Here is a 24,809-nt window from a genome sequence, read left to right on the forward strand (position 1 = left end):
TTCTGCAGAATCGCAGAAATTCCTTCCAAAAGTGTGTAAGAATTCTGTAATGAATAAAAACTCTACACTCCAGGGGGGGGGGGAGGCAAGTGCCCCCTCTTGGTGCCCTCCATCCTACACTACCTACACTACTAGTTTTCAGTGTTTCATAAGAACCATATACCAAGCAAAAGTGAACGGTGAACGAGTAAAAATGAACGGTTCCCAAAAAAGAACGATCAGCAGTGAACTAATTCCCAAGGATGAACGAGTTTGCCCATCTCTAGGAAGTGCGTACCGCCTTACCGTCCGCCCCGGTAGATGAGTGGTCAGCGTGACAGACTGTCAATCCTAAGGGCCCGGGTTCGATTCCCGGCTGGATCGGAGATTTTCTCCGCTCAGGGATTGGGTGTTGTGTTGTCCTAATCATCATCATTTCTTCCCCATCCACGCGCAGGTCGCCGAAGTGGCGTCAAATCGAAAGACTTGCACCAGGCGAGCGGTCTACCCGACGGGAGGCCCTAGCCACACGACATTACCATTTTACCGCCTTACCGAGTGTACGCTGTGGCGGCCCCACGGGCTGTCCTCCGTACGACTGTTGCGGTTCCGTCTACTCGTTATCAGGGTATGCAGATTTCTGGGAGTAAGATAAGGCTCAACGAGAGCGATGAGGCTTCCACATTCACTCTCAGCTGTGGCTGCCACCCTGCCCTCCACGATGCTGTGGAACTGACTGCAGGCAACAGGACGACGACTACGGCTGCAGATTCCGCGATGGGCACTGGCGTCCGACCGGGGCGGACGTAGCACTGTTGCTAGCAGGCCAGCAGAGGAGGACACTGAATCACTTTAAAACTCTTAGCCAGAAATTGATGTTAATTTAATGCTGTCTCACTGTCGCCTTGGGAGTGACACACCTCTCCAATAGCCTTTCTTCAAAACCGTCCTGATCCATCGTATGGTATCACTTCCTGCAAACGCCTACAAATGAGAAAATGGTGATAGCACCATCAGACGGTGTCTCTATGGAGTGGTTTTGCCAGCACTACTGTGGAACCTAGTTGTGAGTGAACTCGTTTAAGAATTACATTTTAGAGGCTGCTTTTGGCAAGTTACACTGACGATTTAGTCAATACAAAACTGCTAGAACCATTAGAATAATGGCAAAATGAGCTACGAGCATTGTGCAAAACTGATGCTGGAAGCAGGATCTAAGGATATATATCAAAAAAACTGTTGTAGTACTGTCCACGGGGAAGCATATCCAGTACACATGCTGGAAACTCAAGCTTTTGGACGAAACTCTAGCAGTGAAACTATCATTGACACCTCAAATACAGAGCATATGTTGGAAAGGCGAATAGTTCTCTTATGTGTGCTAGAAGAGCCTGTGTTAAAAACTGGGGTCTAAGCCCCAGGAATCTGTACTGGTTGTACCGGGTGATCAAAAAGTCAGTATAAATTTGAAAACTTAATAAACCACGGAATAATGTAGATAGAGTTGTAAATATTGACGCACATGCTTGGAATGACATGGGGTTTTATTAGAACAAAAAAAAAACAAAGTATTTCTAGATGCGTGAAAGATCTCTTGCGTGCGTCGTTTGGTGATGATCGTGTGCTCAGCCGCCACTTTCGTCATGCTTTGCCTGCCAGGTCCCCAGAGCTCAGTCCGTGCGATTATTGGCTTTGGGGTTACCTGAAGTCGCAAGTGTATCGTGATCGACCGACATATGTAGGGATGATGAAAGACAACATCCGACGCCAATGCCTCACCATAACTGCGGACATGCTTTACAGTGCTGTTCACAACATTATTCCTCGACTACAGCTATTGTTGAGGAATGATGGTGGACATATTGCGAATTTGCTGTAAAGAACATCATCTTTGCTTTGTCTTACTTTGTTATGCTAATTATTGCTATTCTGATCAGATGGAGCGCCATGTGTCGGCCATTTTTTGAACTTTTGTATTTTTTTGGTTCTAATAAAACCCCATGTGATTCCAAGCATGTGTGTCAATTTTTACCTCTCTATCTACATTATTCCGTGGTTTATTAAGTTTTCAAATTTATACTGACTTTTTGATCACTCGGTTCATCCAGTACAGATTCCTGGGGCTTAGACCCGAGTTTTTAACACAGGCTCTTCTAGCACACATAAAAGAACTATTCGCCTTTCCAACATATGCTCTGTATTTGAGGTGTCAATGATAGTTTCACTGCTAGAGTTTCGTCCAAAAGCTTGAGTTTCCAGTATGTGTACTAGATATGCTTCCACGTGGACAGTACTACAACAGTTTTTTTTATACATATCCTTAGATCCTGCTTTGTACCTCTCTATCTACATTATTCCGTGATTTATTCAGTTTTCAAATTTATGCTGAGTTTTTGATTACCCGGTAGATCACTGTAATAAAGCCTATGATAATTTACTGCCTACAGTATGGAGGAACGAAGCAGAGCAGAAGGTGGTGGTTAAAGAGCTTGGCAAGGTGCAGAAAATGGACTGCATAACCGTAACAGGAGGAGTTAGCGACACATCCACTGCTGCGGTGGATACCATGCTGGACAAGTCCCCATTGCACCTTTGACGTGCAATAGAATGAGCGAGAGAGGTATACACGTTTGCATCAAGGCGCACACACAACTGCCGACCGGTGTGGCCGAGCGGTTCTAGGCACTTCCGTCTGGAACCGCGCGACCGCTACGGACGCAGGTTCGAATCCTGCCTCGGGCATGGATGTGTGTAATGTCCTTAGGTTAGTTAGGTTTAAGTAGTTCTACGTTCTAGGGGACTGAAGACCTCAGATGTTAAGTCCCGTAGTGCTCAGAGCTATTTTAACTATTTGGACCCACAATTCCGATATTGTCTTGCACTGATATGCTGAAACGTCCTGGCACACAGTTGTAATCCACCACCAAGTTTCATATCAGCCCACTCTCCGCTGCAGAGCGAGAAGTCTCGCTGTGGGGACAGCGTGGCTCACATCACAGCTCTCGGTTGGAGCTGTGTTAACTAGAGATGGGAAAAACTGTTCTTTTCAGAGATCGGATCAGAACTGTTTACTCCCTGAAATGAATTAGCTCTTTTTCATGACTCACCACTCATTTACAATAGAAAATAAATGGAAGGCACATTGCCCTTTAAACTTGGTTTATTCCAGTACTATACCTGTATTTTGATCTTATTTGATCCTATTTTGAAGTAACACAGGTAATGAGTAAGAATTTTGTATTGTTTATTGAAATTTCCACGATATGACAAAGTTTTTGATTATTGACTTATTTTGCACTATCGTGGTTTCTTGGGTGATCGGAAAATGTTGTAACTTGTGATTTACATTAACAATATATTTGGCTATAATGTATTAAAATTTTATTAACCTCATACAAATACATCGCAAGCCATATATTTTTAAAGTGAATGTTTCTTCTGAAGACGCCTAAAATCGCAAAATCCGTACCAGAATAAGAAAAAAACAACATAAATTTGACTGTAAAACGAAAGTGCTGCATATAGCCTTACGCAGAATAAAACAAGGAAAATATTGGTGTATCACATTTTGCGATACGTTTATCAGTTCGCTCGTAATTAAAGCGTAAATTCGAGTGTCCATAATAAAAATCCTATAGTAAGAGGAGTCATCAGGAACCTAATCTGATCAGTTTAAACAAATAAAAATAAAATAAAAACAAATGATGTATACATAACATAATAATGTAATATACATAGCGGTATTACTACGAAGAACAATATCCAGTAGAGACGAACTCCGATTCAGAAGCACTGAGTCGAGCAGGTCGAGCCGCGAGCTGTATTACTGCATGAGCTAAGACCACAGAGACCAGAGTGACACCTGAGTTGCTTTGCTCAACGCTCTGGCTAGAGTCGAGAACGGTGGGGTGAGCATTGAGCGGGCGAGTTCCGAGGGTGGGGGGAGCGGTGAACGTCCACCACTCAGCCGCTCCGAGACAAATCGTCCGTTCCCTTGCGAGCAGGTTGTTGCATGTAGTTCCTATGTTATCCGCTAGGTGGCTCTCTGTCCTGTTGCTAGCATCAACTGCCCAGAGGGCAGGACGTGCGACTGAAACGATCGCCGACAGAGTGCGATGCGAAGTTAAGCTGCGCCAGACACTGCACGCGGCAGACGACGCACAGAGACGGCACGGCATATGTGAAACACAAAATCCAATGGGGCACTGCACAATGCAGGCAGCCAAGGTAGAAGCAGGGCAGAGGCCGGCGCTGGCTGTGTTGTGTGGCGTGCACTGTGGTGTGACCAGCAGAGGCGCTGCTGATATGCTCCGTCTCTCTCTCTCTCTCTCACTCTCTCTGCCGTGGGAAACATTTGGAGCTACCGTTCTCTTTTTCTGAATCACTGATTGTTCACTCCTTTGAAAGATTCAACTCTATGAATCAGTTCAAGAGCGGATCCCCCATCTCTAGTGTTAACCTCCCTAAGTAAAGCATGCCCACTCTCTTCTGCTGCAGTTCGTGTCGTCGCCGAGAAGCAGTTCCCGGCACAGAGGCCGGAGCGCGGCAGCCTCCTACCCACCGGCGTCGCACACCTGTCCGAGCACCTCACGCGCCGACTCACTCGCTCGCGTCCCGCCGGCAGCTACCAGCTCGTGGCGTAATGCACCATACCTGTAGGGCAGTGCGTCGCAGCGCCGGCTCGGGGGCGGAGGACGAGGCGGCCTCCGACTGCGGGGGTGGCGGACGGCGAGCGGCGCCTGCGCAGGGGGGCGCCCTCCTGGAGGCGGGGGGCGGCGGTGGAGGCGGGGGCGGCCAGTGGTGTGCCGGACGCGCTGCGCGGCGCTCGCCTCCCTCTGCCCTCTGCCCGCGGCTGCTGCTGGCCCGCGCCACCGGCTCCTCGCCACGGCCGACCGGTACGTTGCGCCGCCGGCACGCCTCCTCGCTTCACCCCTGCTGCACTCCCGTCACTGCCGTCTAAACGCGCGTACCTCCGGGCAGAAACCGCAGCCAGTAGCGTTTGCTGTGTCTGCCTCCTTACCTCGCAAGCCTATCTAAAGGGGTCGCGGAGCGTACTACTGATAGCACTCTCATTTCTCCTTGTCTGTCCCATTCGCCGTCGGCTCACAGATCGAACGGCTGTCGGTAAGCTTCCGCGTGAGCTCAACACTTCCGATTGTCGTTTAGACGCATGTAGGAGGAATTCGTATGTTGGATGGATCTTCTTGGAGCGTACGTTTCAGCAATTTTTCGATGGTGGCCAACACGTCCGCCTCTGGAGTTTCTTGATCACGTTGCGCCTGCGCCTGCGCCGGCTATACGATCTCGTGACGTAACACCCAGCTCCTTACGTCAGCTCCTCCAGTTGTTCTATAAACACTACCTAGCGGGGGTCGCAGACTGACAAGCTACAGTCGAGGATCGGCGGAACGAGTGTCTGATACAACATTTCTTCCGCGGATGATATAATTTCCTTAATAATCTGCAAACGAGCTTCAGGCTGGGAGATTCTTTCAGAACAAATGGTTTTACATCGTCATTCAGCTGGGAGTCGTATCGATCGCTCACTCCTAGATATTTAATCCTAAAGGAATTTATCATCTCCTTCGGCAGGTAGGGGAACGAGGTCCCTCTACCAATTACGGCCCGTAAAGTTATCCCTCTTTCCAATGCTGTCCAATGTATGCGCTCACTCCTGGACATCAGATTTCACCCCGTCCTTGTACCTGAGATTTAGTCTTCCTCTTGGTATTTTGTCTTTCCATATCAAATCATACATTACCCTTGCCAGCCTGTTAGCATTTGTGGGTCGCATATGTCCGTCCCATCTGAGCCACTCGGAGGTAATTTTATCTTGTAGTCTTACAACTTGGACCTATTTTCAAATTTTCTCATTCCAGATTATTTCTTTTCTCGTCTTTCCTCATTCTACGACGAACGTCGTCTCTGCTGCCTGAATTCTGCTGATTATGTCTTTACTTCTCACGTTCCATGTTTCACAATCGTACGCCAAAATGGACGCGTAATAGTGGTCATACACGACATTCTTATATTTTAGTGATACTTTCGTGTTCCATATTAAGTCTGCACCTATTCGTATAAGTTGCTACCTCGCTTAATTGTGCCACTGATTTCCTTGCCTATAGAGCCAGTATAACAGACAACGATGGCAAGATATTTGATGAGATACCTCGTTTGCATCTGTTTCCTTTCCACTTCTTCACGCACCATTGGTTGTGCATACATTTTAATGACAATCAGCTCACTTTTCCTTGACTGAATATGAGACCGTGCGCTTTAACAGTTATTTGACCTTCAAGGTATCCTTTAGAGTTGTCCCGCAGGTATACACCAACAAATCAGATGGTTTCCATTTTTTCACCTCTGACGGTATGGTGTCCTTTTCTCCGGATGTTGTTCATAGCAATAATGAGAAGAATAGCAGACAGAACTCCACCTTACCTTAAATCAGATTTCATGCCAAAAATTTTCAATCACTTCTATATATGTGTACCATTTCATCCTGTGTTCCAATTTTCTTCAGTGTTCCGCACATGTTATTCTTGTTTATGGCATCTAACGGTTTCTGAGTATACACAAAGGGTAACCATATTTGTCGGTTGTGTTTCGAGTATTTTTCCGTTAATAGGTGGAGGTCAAGAATTAATTGAATCCTTGATCTTCCATTCCTGAATCTCTACTGTTCTTCCAACATATTTCATTGTGTTAGGGGTGTGATCTTATGCTTTAAAACTCTTTCATAAACTTTTCCGCCTTAGGATGTTAAAATAAAACCCTACCGTCAGCTCTTACCAACTGAAATCGGGAGTCATGTGACCAGCTACGGTTTCACAGTGGTCCAGGGTCCAGCAGACAGTGTCGATAGCCCAGGAGACGTCCTGCAGACGATGTAGTGGTGTTAGCAAAGGCACCCGCGTCCGTCATATGCTGCTATAGCGCTTTAATGTTAAATTTCGCGGCATTGTTTTAGCGAATACGTTGGTCATGGGCCCCATACTAGTTTCTGTGATTATTTCACACAGTGTTGGTCGGCAGCTACCACTGACAACTCAACCAAACGCCGTCGCTCTCGGTAGTTAAGTGTAGGCCATTGGCCACGCCGTTGTCCGTGATGGGAGGTGACGCCTGAAATTTGGTACCCTCGGCATAAGCTCGACACTGTGGATCGAATTTCATGAGAACTTCGTGAATGGAATGTCCCACGGGGCTAGCTCCTACCACCGCTCTGCGTCCAGAGTCTGTTAATTCCGTTATGTACATAAATGACAGCTCCGTCAGTTCACTGCCCTTTCATACCTTGTGTGCACAGCACTACCACCGCCTGTAAACAGCACGTGCATATCGCTATCCCGTGACTTTTGTCACCTCAGTGTACTCTCAGACAACTGAGAGACGTTTCTTGCCTATAGACACGTTTTTGCAACAAAATCATAGAACTTGTGCCTTTTGTTTGATTTAGGAGACAGGAGACAATCTTAGTCAATATTGCACAACAGTCACAATATGGGAGACAGGAGACAATTCTTAGTCAATATTGCGCAACATTTCGCAGTGTGGACGTGTTGGTAGAGACGGCCTTCAGTTATTTAGTCTGCAACGTGGACGTCGACTTCTTTATTATTTTTGTTTTTCTTGTTGTTACACACCATTTGGCAAGATGTGGCAACGGAGGAAGTGTTGCAACTGACTGAAGATTTTCAGACAGTATCATGTCTCTGGGAAGTTAGCAATTCCGAACATAAAAATCGTAACAGAAGAATTTAATTATCGAGAGATGGCCAAATAATGTTAAGTACCAGTGAGTGATGTTGACAGAAAACGATGCTGTCTTCTACCTTCAAAGTCGAATGTAAATTACAGCCGAAACGATACTCCACAAAGCCAGTGTGGCCGAGCGGTTCTAGGCTCTTCAGTCTGGAACCGCGCGACCGCTACGGTCGCAGGTTCGAATCCTGCCTCGGGTATGGATGTGTGTGACGTTCTTAGGGTAGTTAGGTTTAAGTGGTTCTAAGTTCTAGGGGACTCATGACCTCAGATGTTAAGTCCCATAGTGCTCAGAGCCATTTGAACCATTTGATACTCCACAAACAGTACACATTTCCATCAACATCTCCTCTTTCGATTTCTGTCACTGCACGAGACCGATCCCCCATCTTTAGCTCGTATCGAGGAACAAGACATTCAGGTGTGTATCTGAGACAGACTGTCCATAATACATTGTCTAGCTACATGTCTATAGACATTCTACATATTTACATCTACATCCATACATACTCCACTGCACGGCGCGTGAACATGTGTACCCTGCACCACTACTGGTCATTTCATTTCCTGTTCCATTTGCAGATACGCCTTCCGTATGAGTCCTAATTTCTAGTATCTTATCTTCGTGGTTCTCATGCGAAATGAAAGATGGCAGCAGTAGAATCATTCTGCAATCTGTTTCAAATTCGAGCTCCGTAGCTTTTCTCAATAATGTTCCTCTGGGGATGCCGATATGAGTTCCCAAAATATCCCCGCAATACTTTTGTGTTGTTAGAACCTACCAGGAACAATCCTAGCAACCTACATCTCAACTGATTTCCCGGTTTAACTGAGTCCAGGTGTCCAGATGCACTCTCTCTCTCTCTCTCTCTCAAAAAAATTAGAGAGGATCGTTATTTACTGTTGTTGTAACTTACACGAGTGTTGAACCCAGGACGCTCTGAGCAGCCGCCGTTGCCTGTGGTGGGGAGGGCCGCGACACCGTTCTGCTGCAGGTACCACGTGTGCGTCAGAGACCGCGACGTGAGGAACTGTTTTTGCTCAAATCATCCTACTTTTAACGAGAGTGGCTACAGTGTGTACCTAAAAACTTCTTTCCCTTCTTTCCAATATTTTCATTCCCTAATGCTTGACGCTTTCAGGTACTGTACTTATTCGTCATCGTGAGCAAAATTTGTTCGTGATATCGGAATTCATTCATCAGCAACTGAGAGAAACGGAACTAAGTTCTTATTATTACACGGAGCTGACGTAACCTCAGAATGTGAAGAAATTTTTGTTTGTTCTTAGTGCTTTGTTGCAAGCAATGATCTGACTCCAGGGATTCTTTACGGAGTACTGATGCGGGTTTGTTAGACTAATCAAGATGATAAACGGCTGCGAAACGTCCTTTCTCCTGCATGCTCCTTAGTGGTTCCCGACGCTGTAATGTGATAAAATATCAGTGCTACACGAGTAATCTTCCTGATTGTACTTCAGTACTTCATGCTCTTAAGGGTGAGTCGCGTGGGGATTCCTCTCCTTTTATCCCGTGAAAGCGACAGGACACTGAAACTACGTTCTTGGCAAAGGGTGCTACCTTGAAGGAGGCTTACAAAATTCCTCTAGTTTCATTTCCTTCTCTTCTTGTTTCTCACAGACTGACGTCACTTCCTTTTCCCTTGTCCTCGTTAGCTGCGTTTTATCAGGTCACCTCTCCCTCTTCTACTCATTCTGCTCTGTCCACTGTTGTTAGCGCTCATAGTTCAAACGTACCTTTTTGTGATTTGTATTTGCTACTGTACTTGTCGTTAACGAATATAAACTGTTTATTCTTCCTGAACCGCACTAATATCTAAATCTTGTATTCTGTATTAGATGTAGCTTATAACCCGATTGTTGAAATACACGTAACACAAGAAATATAGAAAGACACGTTACATGTGAGAGGTAGCCTGATGGCCCTAGTCGTGCCAGGTTGAATAAACTGATAATAAATATAACTAAATAAAAAATAATTATATTACATGCTCAGTATTTGTGACGCTAGTGTGGACCTATATATTGAAGGAAATATAGTTTTAAATTTTTTTCCCGCGCGGGATTAGCCGAGTGGTCTGTCATGGACTGTGCGGCTGGTCCCGGCGGAGGTTCGAGTCCTCCCTCGGGCATGGGTGTGTGTGTTTGTTCTTAGGATAATTTAGGTTACGTAGTGTGAAAGCTTAGGGACTGATGACCTTAGCAGTTAAGTCCCATAACATTTCACATAATTATAATTATATTATATACTTTTTTGATGCCGTTTGATTGCTCGTGAAAAGCAAGTACAGTGACATAGCGCTTGTTAATATTGCCTTCAAAAAATTTTTCTAAACTGTCTGAGAAGTGTGCTGAAACTGGAGAGCGAAGCAACTAGAGTTCACTTTTTCAGTGCAAACAGTGACAAAAGTGGACAGTCTTCGTCGTCATATTGAGGAAGAGGATACGAAGATAGCGGCTGCCCTGCTAGTCAGTTTCAGCATGTTTCGAAATTACGTTTAGGAAATATTACGAGGCAATATTAATAAGAGTTATATAGGGTTTTAGCATGTCGTTAAAGCAAGTCTTTGTAGTAGAGGATTATTAACTGCGTTCAATATTTGACGTAAACTTTATATGGTAGTACCAAGTGTTTAGAGAGTAGTCTAAAAGAGGTTCTACAGTGGACACCACACATTACCCTTACTACGCGTTGCTCTCACTCAAACATTTTCTTCCTCAATGAACACTTGCCACGTGGCACAATGAAACAATTTTTAGAACAACGGACCTTAATTCTATAATACTTGAAATCCCAGCAGTAGCCAACGACCGTTGTGCTCAAGACTAATATAATGAGTATAAATGCATTATCGTACAGTCAATTTATTTGGCATCGCTTAATGCTTTCCATTACATTAGCTTCATCAAAATCTGTGGTACACTGATCTGACAAAAACTGTATACAAAATACTTGAGCGAAAATCGATAATTTTGAAAGTTAGTGTAATTAATGTCTGCAGCTCACACCTGCTTGAAGATAGTAAGACGTAAGTTCGGCTGGCATGAAACTTTCACTCAAAGGATGCAAGTAATCAGAATGTCAGAGCACCACGGACCGCAGGCGCTGACGGGCTTGGCTTGGTACAGTTTTCGCTTGTTGCTCACAGCTGGCCTCTGACGCCGGCTCTCCGCGCAGAGTTTCCCTGCTCTTTGCACATTCAGGCTTTCATCGTAAAAGTTGTACCGTGAAATGATAGAACTTCGGCGAAACTGGAACGGCACCTCCATCCTTAAACTTATCATAAATGTTTTATTAAATCGCTTTCCTTCGTTTAAGATCACCTTATTAATTTTGCTGTTTCTTCAAACCGTAAAACTGAGTAATGAAGTTGTGTAACTATTGTACTCTTGCTTGTTATTTTTCTTAATTATGGATAACTGAGCAGTCACTTCGCTGCCTTCATTGTAATGTATTTTTTGACACGAGAACGTATTTTCATTGTTGATATGTTGAAAATTTAAAACAGTTGTAATCAGTTTATTCACCTGTATCAGGACTGAAGTTTCTTTGGATTGATATACTTTTTTGATAACAGAAAAACATTAATGTCTTTACGTTAGAGTTTAACGTGATCTGTTTGGTTCTGAACATAGTTATCGAGATTACTGTCCGTAATAAAGTGAAAAATTAATTGTTTTCAGACTCTTAAAGTTCTTTAAGATCAAATGGGGCAGTCCATGTCTTAATTTACTCAAAAACGAAGGTTAGGCCACTTTAAACCATGTTTTGCACAAAGGTTCAATAGGTAACTGACACACCTCACAAGACAAACGTGTACAGTCCTAATGACTTCTTAACTACCGAGCGAGGTTGCGCAGTGGCTAGCATACTGGGCTCGCATTCGGGAGGACGACGGTTCAATCCCGCATCCGGCCATCCTGATTTAGGTTTTCCGTGATTTCCCTAAATCACTCCGGGCAAATGCCGGGATGGTTGTTGTGAAAAGGCACGACCGGTTTCCTTCCCCGTCCTTCCCTAATCCGGTGAGACCGATGACCGCGCTGTCTGGTATCCTCCCCGAAACAACCACCACCCACCTTCTTAACTGCGAGTGTTCGTTTTACATCTACAACTGCACCTAGATCCTGCGAACTACTGTTCCAGTTATTAGGGCTTTCTCCCATTCCATTTAGTGGAACGCAGGAACGGTGATTATTTAAACGCGGGAGCGTTATTTAATGGGTTGCAGTACATTCCTTGAGTCATCGATGAGTTTTCCTTCATCTTCGAGACTCTGCCAGTTGTGTTTCTTCATCATCTCTGTGACACTCTACCGCGGGTGAAACAAACTTGTGGCCATTCGCGCTGCCTTTCTCTGTATATGTTCAATATCTTTGTTTGTGCCATTTATACGTGTTCCACACAATTGAGCAGTATCCTAGGAGTGATTTTTAAGCAATATCCTCTGTAAACTGATTGCATTTCCCTAGTATTCTACCAGTAAACCGAAGTCTACTACTCGCTACACCCACAACTGACCCTAAGTCATCATTCCACTCCGTGTCTCTACAAAGTGTTACACCCACGCATTAGTATATGTTTATAGATTCTAGCTGTGACTCACTGATATTGTATTCATACCATAACGTGTGTTTTCGTTTTGTGAAGTGCACAATTTTGCATTTCTGAACATTTAAAGGAACCTGTCAATCTTTATACCACTTTCAAATCTTATCAAGGTCTGACTAAATGTTTGTACGCCTTCGTGCAGGCTGTATTTTGTTGTAGGTAATGGATCGTCTGCGGAAACTCTGAGATTTCTATTAATGTTCTCCGCAAGGTCTTCAATATACAGGACGAACAGCAAAGGACCCAACACACTTCCCTGGAGTACACCCGAAATTGCTTCTACATCTGCCGATTACTCTCCACCCAAGATAACATGTTGCGTCCGCCCTATCAAGGAATCCTAACTCCAGCCACAAATTTCGCGTGAAAGGCCAAGTGATCGTACTTTTGACAATAAGCGTTGGAGTGGTACTATATCAAATGATTTTCGGAAATCCAGATACACTGCACGTACTTGACTGGCTTGATCCATGGCTTTCAGGATGTCATGTGAGAAAAGTGCGAGTTTGGCTACACATGATCTGTGCTTTCGAAATATTAGCTGGATGCAATGCGGGAGGTCGTTCTGTTCGAGATACCTCATGACATTTGAGCTTGGAATATGTTCAAAGATTTTACAACGAGCTGATGTCAAGGATACCCTGCTTGTAGACAGGTGCGGCCTGTGCTTTTTTCTCAACACTAAGAAACGCAAACACAGCTTCAGCCAACACACTAAAACAGATCAAAATACTCTAAAAACATAACTCATAAAGTCATAGCAAACACGACAATAGGCATAAGATCAGACAAAGGAAATAGTCTGATCAGAATAAACAAAAACGAATATATCAGAAAAGTAAGTGATTTTCACAGCTTTCACAGCTAACAACGCCACACAAATTGTAAGCAAATAAAAACGCAGCACAAACTAAGAAAATTACATAAAACTGCAACACAATATTCACTTATCTCAATATGTCCAGTTCTTGATTTCATTGAGAGTGGCCCATATCTCATCAATAAAAAACTGTATAACGTTTTTACAAACTTATACACACAGACAAGAGCAGATTTATAATAAAAAAAACAGATGACCACTGGCAAACAAAATGAAAGTCATTCAAATATCATAAAAATGGAAGATTCGTATCATTTGATATTTGTAAACTAACATACCTGTCCCTGACGTTATACCAACTACACTAAATTTTATCTGCTCCAATAGAGGAAAATGTCTGTTGGTGGAGTACATGAAATCACAGAACTACTCATATTGGTTTTGACACAAAAGTACTTCAAGTTCAACAATACATTTTATTCATGAACTGATGGAGCAGCTATGGGATATAGCATTGCTATTCCAATAGCAGATATCTTCTTAAATACCTGAAAAGAAAAAAAAATTAATCCCACGAATCCACTAGCCAAGAAAATTATATATCACCACAGAGATGTAGATGACACTCTGTTACTAATAGATGGAAATAACAGCAACATCAAACAACACGACACGATTCGTAAGTCCACAATCAATAGTTCATCCAAATGTTATCCTTTGAGTGTTAAAAGTGAAAAATGGCTCTGAGCACTATGGGACTCAACTTCTGAGGTCATTAGTCCCCTAGAACTTAGAACTAGTTAAACCTAACTAACCTAAGGACATCACACACATCCATGCCCGAGGCAGGATTCGAACCTGCGACCGTAGCGGTCTCGCGGTTCCAGACTGCAGCGCCTAGAACCGCACGGCCACTTGGGCCGGCGTTAAAAGTGAAATAACTAGCAAAATGTTTATGTTCATAGCGTGCTTCTTGCAAAATTCAGACCTTCTCCACGTCACTAACAATGTGCAGCTTCGTAAAGTTGCATAATTGCCTGCTGTAAGATTTCACCAGTCATCAGGAGGTTTGTGAGCACTCGCAAAAATGTTAATGTCTGACAAGAAATGATTTGAGGTTGTGGTGAGAGACATTAAAACGTTCATTTTACAATACACACGCACAGTGAAGAAAGATGATATCGTCAGTGCCAGTACTCTGCACATCTGTGAATAGAACGGCTCAGGGTCGTAGGCCGCGACATGCGTTCGTGTTCACTGACAAATGCGTGACGTCTACACGTAAAGCGTGACCTGGTGGTGTCTCAGCGTTCGTGGAATGTTTCTTGTGTAGATCTCCCATTCAGGTGTGTTGTTGACTGAGGTCAACCAAAAGCCTGCCCGGCAGTTTGCATTGTTACTGTGGATTCGATGACCTCCGCAGCTTTGCTTCGTGCTCTCCAAAACAAATGGGGTGGTGCCTGCCGTAAGTAGGGGAGGCACCTATTAAACCTTGGTGGCAGCGTCTCACCTCGGGTGGAGTACATATGTAGGCGGTCGCGGCGAAAACCCGTCTGCTGAGGGGCTGTGCTCGGCCCTGCTGACGGCTGGTGGTGGGGCGCGGCTGCCCTCACTCAGCAGTGGGTCAAGGCTCCGGGTGTCCGTGTGACGGTATGTTTTCCGTTGGCCGTAGCACTTATCTAACAGTTTACATCGTGACATTAGATGTACCACAATGAAATTCCACACAAAGCCATTACAAATGACAGTTTTATTTACATAAGAAAAGATAATTCTAACCAGTCACACGAAAATGCAGTACTAATTACAGCTCTGTGACCTCAAAAAAATTTGCGAAATGAGAAGTACTGTGTCCCTTCCGCTTTTAAAATTGTAAACAAATACTGTGGGCCTTAGGCCTTCTAACACTATGAATCACTAACAGATACCTATAAACATAACAACGTAAAAATTTCACTTCAACAGGTTCGGGCTCCTTGGCCTCATAAAGATGTCAGCAAACGTCCGATTAGTTCAAATAATATTACATTAACCTAATAACAAATGACGAAATTCACTGGAAATGTAATTGTTTATTAGCATGGTTAATCGCAGTTATTGGACATGCAATTAGTATGCATAGCATACAGTTTTACTGTCAGGTTTCCTAGGAATCTGTAGATGCTAGACGGAATTTTCTCTACGTACGCTGAGCAAACATTCTTCAGAAGTTATTGGCCCATCCTACAATCAGCTACTGTATTTTACTCCCTTAGATACACGATGGGACTATATTTCATTCTTTACCAGTTATTTACTCTTCTTGATCGACTTCCATTTAAAATACTCCTTTCAAATCTACGTTTCGTACGGCAGTTCCGAAATACATCAGGAATACGAACGTAACGTAAGTTTGATGACTTCACAAAGCATACATTTTTCTAACTGCATTCATTATAACTGCAAAACTCATTATGTAATCTCCTTGCAATATCTGTACTAGTCTCCATATTACCTCTTTTTTTACGTTCTCCAATTCCTGGCGTTCACGAGCGGTATTACAGCTGTAAATTCTCTTAATTACCATGACATGAATTTCATCGGATGATAGTCGCAACCCCTGCAATCAGCATATGCAGAACACACACAGAAGTCGACCATTATCAGTTGCTTGGACACATAAACATTTACGTGACGTGGTGTGCTACAAAACCAACCTTCCCTTAACACTCGCACTGCGTTATCGTGGCTGGTACACTTCAACGCAAAAACAATAAAAATCCTTATACTGCATGCTTGGCGCTCCTGCGCGTCCGGCAGAACGTTATAAACTCATTGACCGCCGGTAATAATCGAACAGTAGATCTCGCTAATGGCTTTAAACATCAACAGTAGCACACAAAGTCTCCCTATTAGGCAAATTCACCCAGTGTCAAGCCTAATCCACGTATCACTGTAATTCTTTCAATACTGCATCAGCGACTTAAACATCATCAACACACTGTTCATCATTAACCTTCTCTTCTTCTCACCTCGTCCCCAACTATGAAAATGGTTATTTACCACTCAATAAATATTTTAAAGTGGGTAATGCGTCGTCCACCTTTCGATTTTCGACTCCTCATTGTCTTACTTTCCAGAGCGTTTTCATGAATAACTTTCTTGACTTTGTGTGGCCCGTGGTTTACATAGAAAATGTGCTTTAGCATGATCCTCTTGATTTCAGTAGCACTTTATTGTTCCATCTGCATCACTCTTCATCATATCTTGCTCTTCAGTTATTTTATTGAGTACAATTATCCAAATTATCTGCATACATTACTTGTGCAAGTTCCATTGATTCACTCCTCGTGACCTCTGCCATTGTACTTCCAGTGCAGAAAGTACTTCCTAATTACTTAATTAACTACCCATAATCTAACTTAACCTATCATTCTTCCAACGTCAAATGGCTATTCTCATCACTGATGTCAAACAACGTGTCTTGTCAGTTGCCCCGTCGTCGTTATTTAACACCACTGAAGCATTTTGCACCGTTTCCATCAGTAGAAGTGCAGACCACCTCCGCCCGTAACACATTCCTCTTTTGGTTTAATTCTAAGTTCTCCGATTTTGCATTCAAACTTATCTCCACTGGAGTCGTCGTTCTCTTAAGAAAATAGCAACCTTGTGTTCAGCTTTTTTTTCTTCGTGCAGAAACACATCAAATGTTTTCTAGCCTTGGCTAGAGTAAGCAACATAAATACTTATAATTAATTTCTTTGTCCTCTCGTTACCATCCTCATCAGATCCTTCATCCTCTGCTTTGTTATTTTCTGTGACTACTTCATTGATTATCCCTATTTGCAGTACCCCAGCTGACTCAGGTAGTTCAGTGTCTCCGTCTTCTCTTCTGAAATCTTCGTCCCCTACTTCCATTAACCTAGCGGCTTCGCTTTGGGGTAATAAACGTCCTTCAGAAATTGTCTCTCTTCCTTCTGTTCCCACTTTTTTATCTATATTCTTTATTCTAATTTATGAGTTTTGTAGTAATATGGTTCGCTTACTATTTAAAAAAATGGCTCTGAGCACCATGGGACTTAACATCTATGGTCATCAGTCCCCTAGAACTTAGAACTACTGAAACCTAACTAACAGCACACAACACCCAGTCATCACGAGGCAGAGAAAATCCCTGACCCCGCCGGGAATCGAACCCGGGAACCCGGGCGCGGGAAGCGAGAGCGCTACCGCACGACCACGAGCTGCGGACAACTATTTAAAAGACACCGAACATTTCAATATTTCCCTTGCACGAAACACCATGATAGTCCTTAAGTTGAAAATGCGTGCTTTTAGTACATAGTCCATACAAGTAGCAGACGTCTAGCAGTCTCTGATCATTTTCATTCGTTTCTCTCACTCAGAGATGACCCAGGAAAGTCGGCCATATGTCATTATCTGATCCAAATCGAGCGTTTAAGTTCCCTAGAATATATTATGACTCCGAGCAAGGTACTTTAGCTAGTCCGTCAGTGAATAAATCATTAAACGCATCCTTCTCTTCCATGCTGGATGATAAACTAGGAGCGTGCACATCCAAGGTGTTGATAGTGCTAATTGAAGAGCACATTTGTAAGGTAAGAAAGTGATTTGTTCCACCAGGTGCTGGCACAATATGGTTGAATTCTACTCCGTGTAGTTTTGGCTCGTCTCGAGACTTCCCCTGCCAGAAGAATGTGTAATTCGCCTCTCTGATGGAGAGCCCGTGTGCGGAAGCCACGTCTCCTGTAGTCTCACAACGACCAAATTCAAGTGATGGAGTTCTGTGTCAGTTACAGCTGTTTACGAATGCGAGCAATCTCTTGGGTATCGTCAGTAAGCCTTGGGCACATGATCCTAACATTCCAGGTGGCAATACGAAATGGTGATTTCTTTGTTATTTCATCTTTGTTTTTAGTAAGTGTACTATACGAGCTCACTTGTTGAAGATTCCTTCTAAGCTCCACACACCTTATGAAGCTGGCGGACAGCCGCGGGACAGCAGGTTACTGGCTGCTCCGCTTGAGGCGGGCAGTAGCTGTCCAGTGAGAGGCAATGACTTCTCCCTCAGCCGCTCGTGTCTTACGTCAGTCAGGCAGTGCTTATAGCCGGTAACTGCCCTTTCCCGTGTTGTGGCGATGTCCTTGAACGTCGCGGAAGTGACCTTAAATGTAGTACTAACTTTTTATTGTGACATAATCTTTGCGGCTGAATGCTGATGACGCTTACTAGTTGATATGTTTCACAACTATGAGGCATACTTCTTACTCAAAAAAATGATATATGTACAATACACACATTGAAGAACGAAAGAAAGTGGTGCACCTGCTTAATTTCGTGTAGGGCCCCCGCGAGCACGTAGAAGCGCCGCAACACGACGTGGCATGGACTCGGCTAATGTCTGAAACACTGCTGGAGGGAATTGACACGGTGAATCCTACAGGGCTGTCTATAAATCAGTAAGAGTACGAGGGGGTGGAGATCTCTTTTGAACAGCACGTTGCAAGGCATCCCAGATATGCTCAATAATCTTCATGTCTGGAGAGTTTGGTGGCCAGCCGAAGTGTTTAAACTCAGAAGAGTGTTCCTGGAGCCACTCTGTAGCAAATCTGGACGTGTGGGGTGTCGCATTTTCCTGCTGGAATCGCCCAAGTCCGGTGGAATGCACAAAGGACATGAACGGATGCGGGTGATCAGACAGGATGCTTACGTACATTTCACGCGTCATTGTCATATCTAGTCGTATCAGGGCTTCCGTATCACTGCAACTGAAAGTGCCCCGCACCATTACAGAGCCTCCACCAGCTTGAACAGTCCCCTGCTGACATGCAGGGTCCATGGATTCATGAGGCTGTCTCCATACCCGTACACGTCCATCCGCTCGATACAATTTGAAGCGAGACTCGTACGACCAGAAACATGTTTCCTGTCATCAACAGTCCAGTGTTGACTGGCCCAGGCAGGGCTAAAGCTTTGTGTCGTGCAGTCATCAAGGGTACACGAGTGGGCCTTCGGCTCCGAAAGCATATATCGATCATGTTTCGTTGAATGGTAGGCACCCTGACACTTGTTGATGGCCCAGCATTCAAATCTGCAGCAATTTGTGGGAGGGTTACACTTCTGTCTTCAGTCGTCGTTGGTCCAGTTCGTGCAGGATCTTTTTCGGCCGCAACGGTGTCAGAGATTTGATGTTTCACCAGATTCCTGATATTCATAGTACACTCGTGAAATGGTCGTACGGGAAAATCCCCCCTTCATCGCCATCTCTGAGGTGCTTTGTCCCATCGCTCGTGCGTCGACTATAACACCACGTTCAAACCCACTTAAATCTTGATAACCTGCGAGTGTAGCATCAGTAACCGACGTAACAACTGCGTCAGGCATTTGTTGTCCTATACAGGAGTTGCCAACCGCAGCGCTGTATTCTGCCTCTTTACATATGTCTGTAATTGAATACGCATGCCTATAGTAGTTCCTTTGGCGCTTCAGTGTATATAGCCCTTTCAAGTTTTCATCTGCCCACCCTCCCCCTCCTATCCTTCTCCCCCTCTCCACACTCCCCTCCTCCCTCTTGCCGATCCACTTCCATTGGTTGAAAAGTTTCTGGAAATTCAAATGGGCGTTGTCCTGTTAGCTGAATTACTATGATTTATGACCAAAAAGTGACGTCAAACACTTTGAGATTATACAGGGTGAAAAGTATTTAAACCGACAAACTCCGGTAGGTTGTAGGGGCCATCAAAACAAATATTTTTCCCTAATGTCATTTTTTCCTATGAGGATTATTTAAACCGGTAGATGCCGTATTACACTCTTCAGTTGTAGGCAACCGCTGTCCACCAGTGTAGTAGTGCATTGTCTCTGTTTACTAATGGAGCGATACACCTGGAGTGAGTACACTGATATGGTTGGTGCGTACTACGTAGCGCACCACAACGGACGAGCTGCACAGCGGGTTTATCAACAACAATATCGTAATCGGCGTATCCCGCATCATACGACCTTTGCTGCTGTGTACCAACGTCTGCGTGAGACCGGGTCATTTTGCAGATTACCTGGACAGGGACGCCGTCGCATGGTAAGAACGCTGCAATTTGAGGAAGCTGTCTTGGAGCATGTGGAGCGGGATCCTTCAGTCAGCACTCGTGCAATTGCACGTAACATGGGGACGAATCAGACGAATGTGAGAACAGTCCTTCGAGAGCAATTGTTACGTCCATTTCACATACAGCGTGTCCACAACCTGGAACCAGTTGATTATCCACCCAGAGCACAGTTTTCGCACTGGTACCTGGAACAGTGTGAAATGCATCCTACATTTCCATCCTCTGTGCTGTTTACCGATGAAGCAACGTTCGGGCGTGATGGAGTATTCAACATGGACAATTCGCATGTTTAGAATGAGGATAACCCACATGCCACAGTTACTAGCGCTCATCAAGTGCGGTTCTTCGTTAATATGTGGGTCGGTGTTGTTAGGGACTGTTTAATTGGGCCGTATCTGCTACCTAGGCCATTAAATGGCAGGCACTATTACAATTTTCTCGCCAGAGCATTACCAGAATTGCCGGAAGACGTCCCGCTCCCTACAAGACAACGTATGTGGTTCCAACATGACGGGGCGCCGGCACATTTCAGTCGTCGTGTGCATCGATTCCTGGACCGACGGTTCCCAGAAACGCGGATTGGCAGAGGTGGTCCTGTCTCATGGCCTGTTCGATCCCCAGCCATGTCCTCTCTGGACTTTTTGTGTGGGGAGAGATGCGCAACCTTGTTTACGCAACTCCTGTTGCATCAGAAGAGGATCTGGTTGCCTGGATAGTAGCAGCAGCAGCAGCAGCAGCGGCAGCAGGAACAATTCAGGGTACTCCTATTGATTTCTAATCAAAACGTCTTCGGTCCCGGGTTCGATCCCCGCCACTACCTAAATTTTGATAAATAATCAGCATTGGCGACCGAATACTTCCGGCATAAGAAGTCAGCCCCATTCTGCCAACGGCCTTGTCAAAGAGGGCGGAGGAGCGGATAGAGGTTCAGGGCGTTCTCTTGTCCTAGGGGTGGGAAATTGCCCCTAAAGGCGGAAGAATCAGCAATGATCAACGACATGAGGATGCAGAAGGCAATGGAAACCACTGCATTAAAGACACGTAACGTGTTTCCGCAGGACATGTGGCCTATATTTGAAGAAGTGTCATGATGATCTCTCCATTGACAAAAGATTCCGGAATAGTCCCCCCTTCGGATCTCCGGGAGGGGACTGCCAAGGGGGAGGTTACCATGAGAAAAAGATTGAATAATCAACGAAAGGATAACGTTCTACGAGTCGGGGCGTGGAATGTCAGAAGCTTGAACGTGGTAGGGAAACTAGAAAATCTGAAAAGGGAAATACAAAGGCTCAGTCTAGATATAGTAGGGGTCAGTGAAGTGAAGTGGAAGGAAGACAAGGATTTCTGGTCAGATGAGTATCGGGTAATATCAACAGCAGCAGAAAATGGTATAACAGGTGTAGGATTCGTTATGAATAGGAAGGTAGGGCAGAGGGTGTATTACTGTGAACAGTTCAGTGACCAGGTTGTTCTTATCAGAATCGACAGCAGACCAACACCGACAACGATAGTTCAGGTATACATGCCAACGTCGCAAGCTGAAGATGAACAGATAGAGAAAGTGTATGAGGATACTGAAAGGATAATGCAGTATGTAAAGAGGGACGAAAATCTAATAGTCATGGGCGACTGGAATGCAGTTGTAGGGGAAGGAGTAGAAGAAAAGGTTACAGGAGAATATGGGCTTGGGACAAGGAATGAAAGTGGAGAAAGACTAATTGAGTTCTTTAACAAGTTTCAGCTAGTAATAGCGAATACCCTGTTCAAGAATCACAAGAGGAGGAGGTATACTTGGAAAAGGCCGGGAGATACGGGAAGATTTCAATTAGATTACATCATGGTCAGACGGAGATTCCGAAATCAGATACTGGATTGTAAGGCGTACCCAGGAGCAGATATAGACTCAGATCACAATATAGTAGTGATGAAGAGTAGGCTAAAGTTCAAGACATTAGTCAGGAAGAATCAATACGCAAAGAAGTGGGATACGGAAGTACTAAGGAATGACGAGATACGTTTGAAGTTCTCTAACGCTATAGATACAACAATAAGGAATAGCGCAGTAGGCAATACAGTTGAAGAGGAATGGACAGCTCTAAAAAGGGCCATCACAGAAGTTGGGAAGGAAACCATAGGTACAAAGAAGGTAGCTGCGAAGAAACCATGGGTAACAGAAGAAATACTTCAGTTGATTGATGAAAGGAGGAAGTACAAACATGTTCCGGGAAAATCAGGAGTACAGAAATACAAGTCGCTGAGGAATGAAATAAATAGGAAGTGCAGGGAAGCTAAGACGAAATGGCTGCAGGAAAAATGTGAAGACATCGAAAAAGATATGATTGTCGGAAGGACAGACTCAGCATACAGGAAAATCAAAACAACCTTTGGTGACATTAAAAGCAACGGTGGTAACATTAAGAGTGCAACGGGCATTCCACTGTTAAATGCAGAGGAGAGAGCAGATAGGTGGAAAGAATACATTGAAAGCCTCTATGAGGGTGAAGATTTGTCTGATGTGATAGAAGAAGAAAGAGGAGTCGATTGAGAAGAGATAGGGGATCCAGTATTAGAATCGGAATTTAAAAGAGCTTTGGAGGACTTACGGTCAAATAAGGCAGAAGGGATAGATAACATTCCATCAGAATTTCTAAAATCATTGGGGGGAAGTGGCAACAAAACGACTATTCACGTTGGTGTGTAGAATATATGAGTCTGGCGATATACCATATGACTTTCGGAAAAGCATCATCCACACAATTCCGAAGACGGCAAGAGCTGACAAGTGCGACAATTATCGCACAATCAGCTTAACAGCTCATGCATCGATGTTGCTTACAAGAATAATATACAGAAGAATGGAAAAGAAAATTGAGAATGCGCTATGTGACGATCAGTTTGGCTTTAGGAAAAGTAAAGGGACGAGAGAGGCAATTCTGACGTTACGGCTAATAATCGAAGCAAGGCTAAAGAAAAATCAAGACACTTTCATAGGATTTGTCGACCTGGAAAAAGCGTTCGACAATATAAAATGGTGCGAGCTGTTCGAGATTCTGAAAAAAGTAGGGGTAAGCTATAGGGAGAGACGGGTCATATACAATATGTACAACAACCAAGAGGGAATAATAAGAGTGGACGATCAAGAACGAAGTGCTCGTATGAAGAAGGGTGTAAGACAAGGCTGTAGCCTTTCGCCCCTACTCTTCAATCTGTACATCGAGGAAGCAATGATGGAAATAAAAGCAAGGTTCAGGAGTGGAATTAAAATACAAGGTGAAAGGATATCAATGATACGATTCGCTGATGACATTGCTATCCTGAGTGAATGTGAAGAAGAATTAAATGATCTGCTGAACGGAATGAACAGTCTAATGAGTACACAGTATGGTTTGAGAGTAAATCGGAGAAAGACGAAGGTAATGAGAAGTAGTAGAAATGAGAACAGCGAGAAACGTAACATCAGGATTGATGGTCACGAAGTCAATGAAGTTAAGGAATTCTGCTACCTAGGCAGTAAAATAACCAATGACGGACGGAGCAAGGAGGACATCAAAAGCAGACTCGCTATGGCAAAAAAGGCATTTCTGGCCAAGAGAAGTCTACTAATATCAAATACCGGCCTTAATTTGAGGAAGAAATTACTGAGGATGTACGTCTGGAGTACAGCATTGTATGGTAGTGAAACATGGACTGTGGGAAAACCGGAACAGATGAGAATCGAAGCATTTGAGATGTGGTGCTATAGACGAATGTTGAAAATTAGGTGGACTGATAAGGTAAGGAATGAGGAGGTTCTACGCAGAATCGGAGAGGAAAGGAATATGTGGAAAACACTGATAAGGAGAAGGGACAGGATGATAGGACATCTGCTAAGATATGAGGGAATGACTTCCATGGTACTAGAGGGAGCTGTAGAGGGCAAAAACTGTAGAGGAAGACAGAGATTGGAATACGTCAATCAAATAATTGAGGACGTAGGAAAGGAATTCGTGGCGGGCCGCATCAAACCAGTCAGTAGACTGATGACAAAAAAAAAAATAAATAAAAATAAAAAAAATAAGGAAGAATTGACTGACGTTCCTCACTAGCACTTTTTTGGGAGTGGCACAAGGTACCATACTGAATATATATATATATATATATATATATATATATATATATATATATATATATATATATTCATTGTGCCAGGAAGGGGAAACTTTATTGACACGTTCCTGGGGTCAGATACATCACATGATCACACTGACAGAACCACCGGCACATAGACACAGGCAACAGAGCATGCACAATGTCGGCACTAGTACAGTGTATATCCACCTTTCGCAGCAATGCAGGCTGCTATTCTCCCATGGAGACGATCGTAGAGATGCTGGATGTAGTCCTGTGGAACGGCTTGGCATGCCATTTCCACCTGGCGCCTTAGTTGGACCAGCGTTCGTGCTGGACGTGCAGACCGCGTGAGACGACGCTTCATCCAGTCCCAAACATGCTCAATGGGGGACAGATCCGG

At 44.1% G+C, this 24,809-nt stretch overlaps 1 protein-coding gene across 1 annotated transcript in view; it reads left to right on the plus strand.

Annotated features, from left to right (window-relative positions):
- Positions 1–4,621: 4,621 nt before the first annotated feature.
- Positions 4,622–24,809, plus strand: part of LOC126191130 (uncharacterized) — a 71,057-nt gene continuing 50,869 nt past the window's right edge. Inside the window, exon 1 of the mRNA XM_049931879.1 lies at positions 4,622–4,874. Within this exon, the coding sequence (XP_049787836.1) occupies positions 4,622–4,874 (253 nt within the window). The remainder of the gene's footprint in view (positions 4,875–24,809) is intronic.

This window comes from Schistocerca cancellata, chromosome 6 (genome assembly GCF_023864275.1).
Source record: "Schistocerca cancellata isolate TAMUIC-IGC-003103 chromosome 6, iqSchCanc2.1, whole genome shotgun sequence".
In the NCBI taxonomy this organism is placed as follows: domain Eukaryota; kingdom Metazoa; phylum Arthropoda; class Insecta; order Orthoptera; family Acrididae; genus Schistocerca; species Schistocerca cancellata.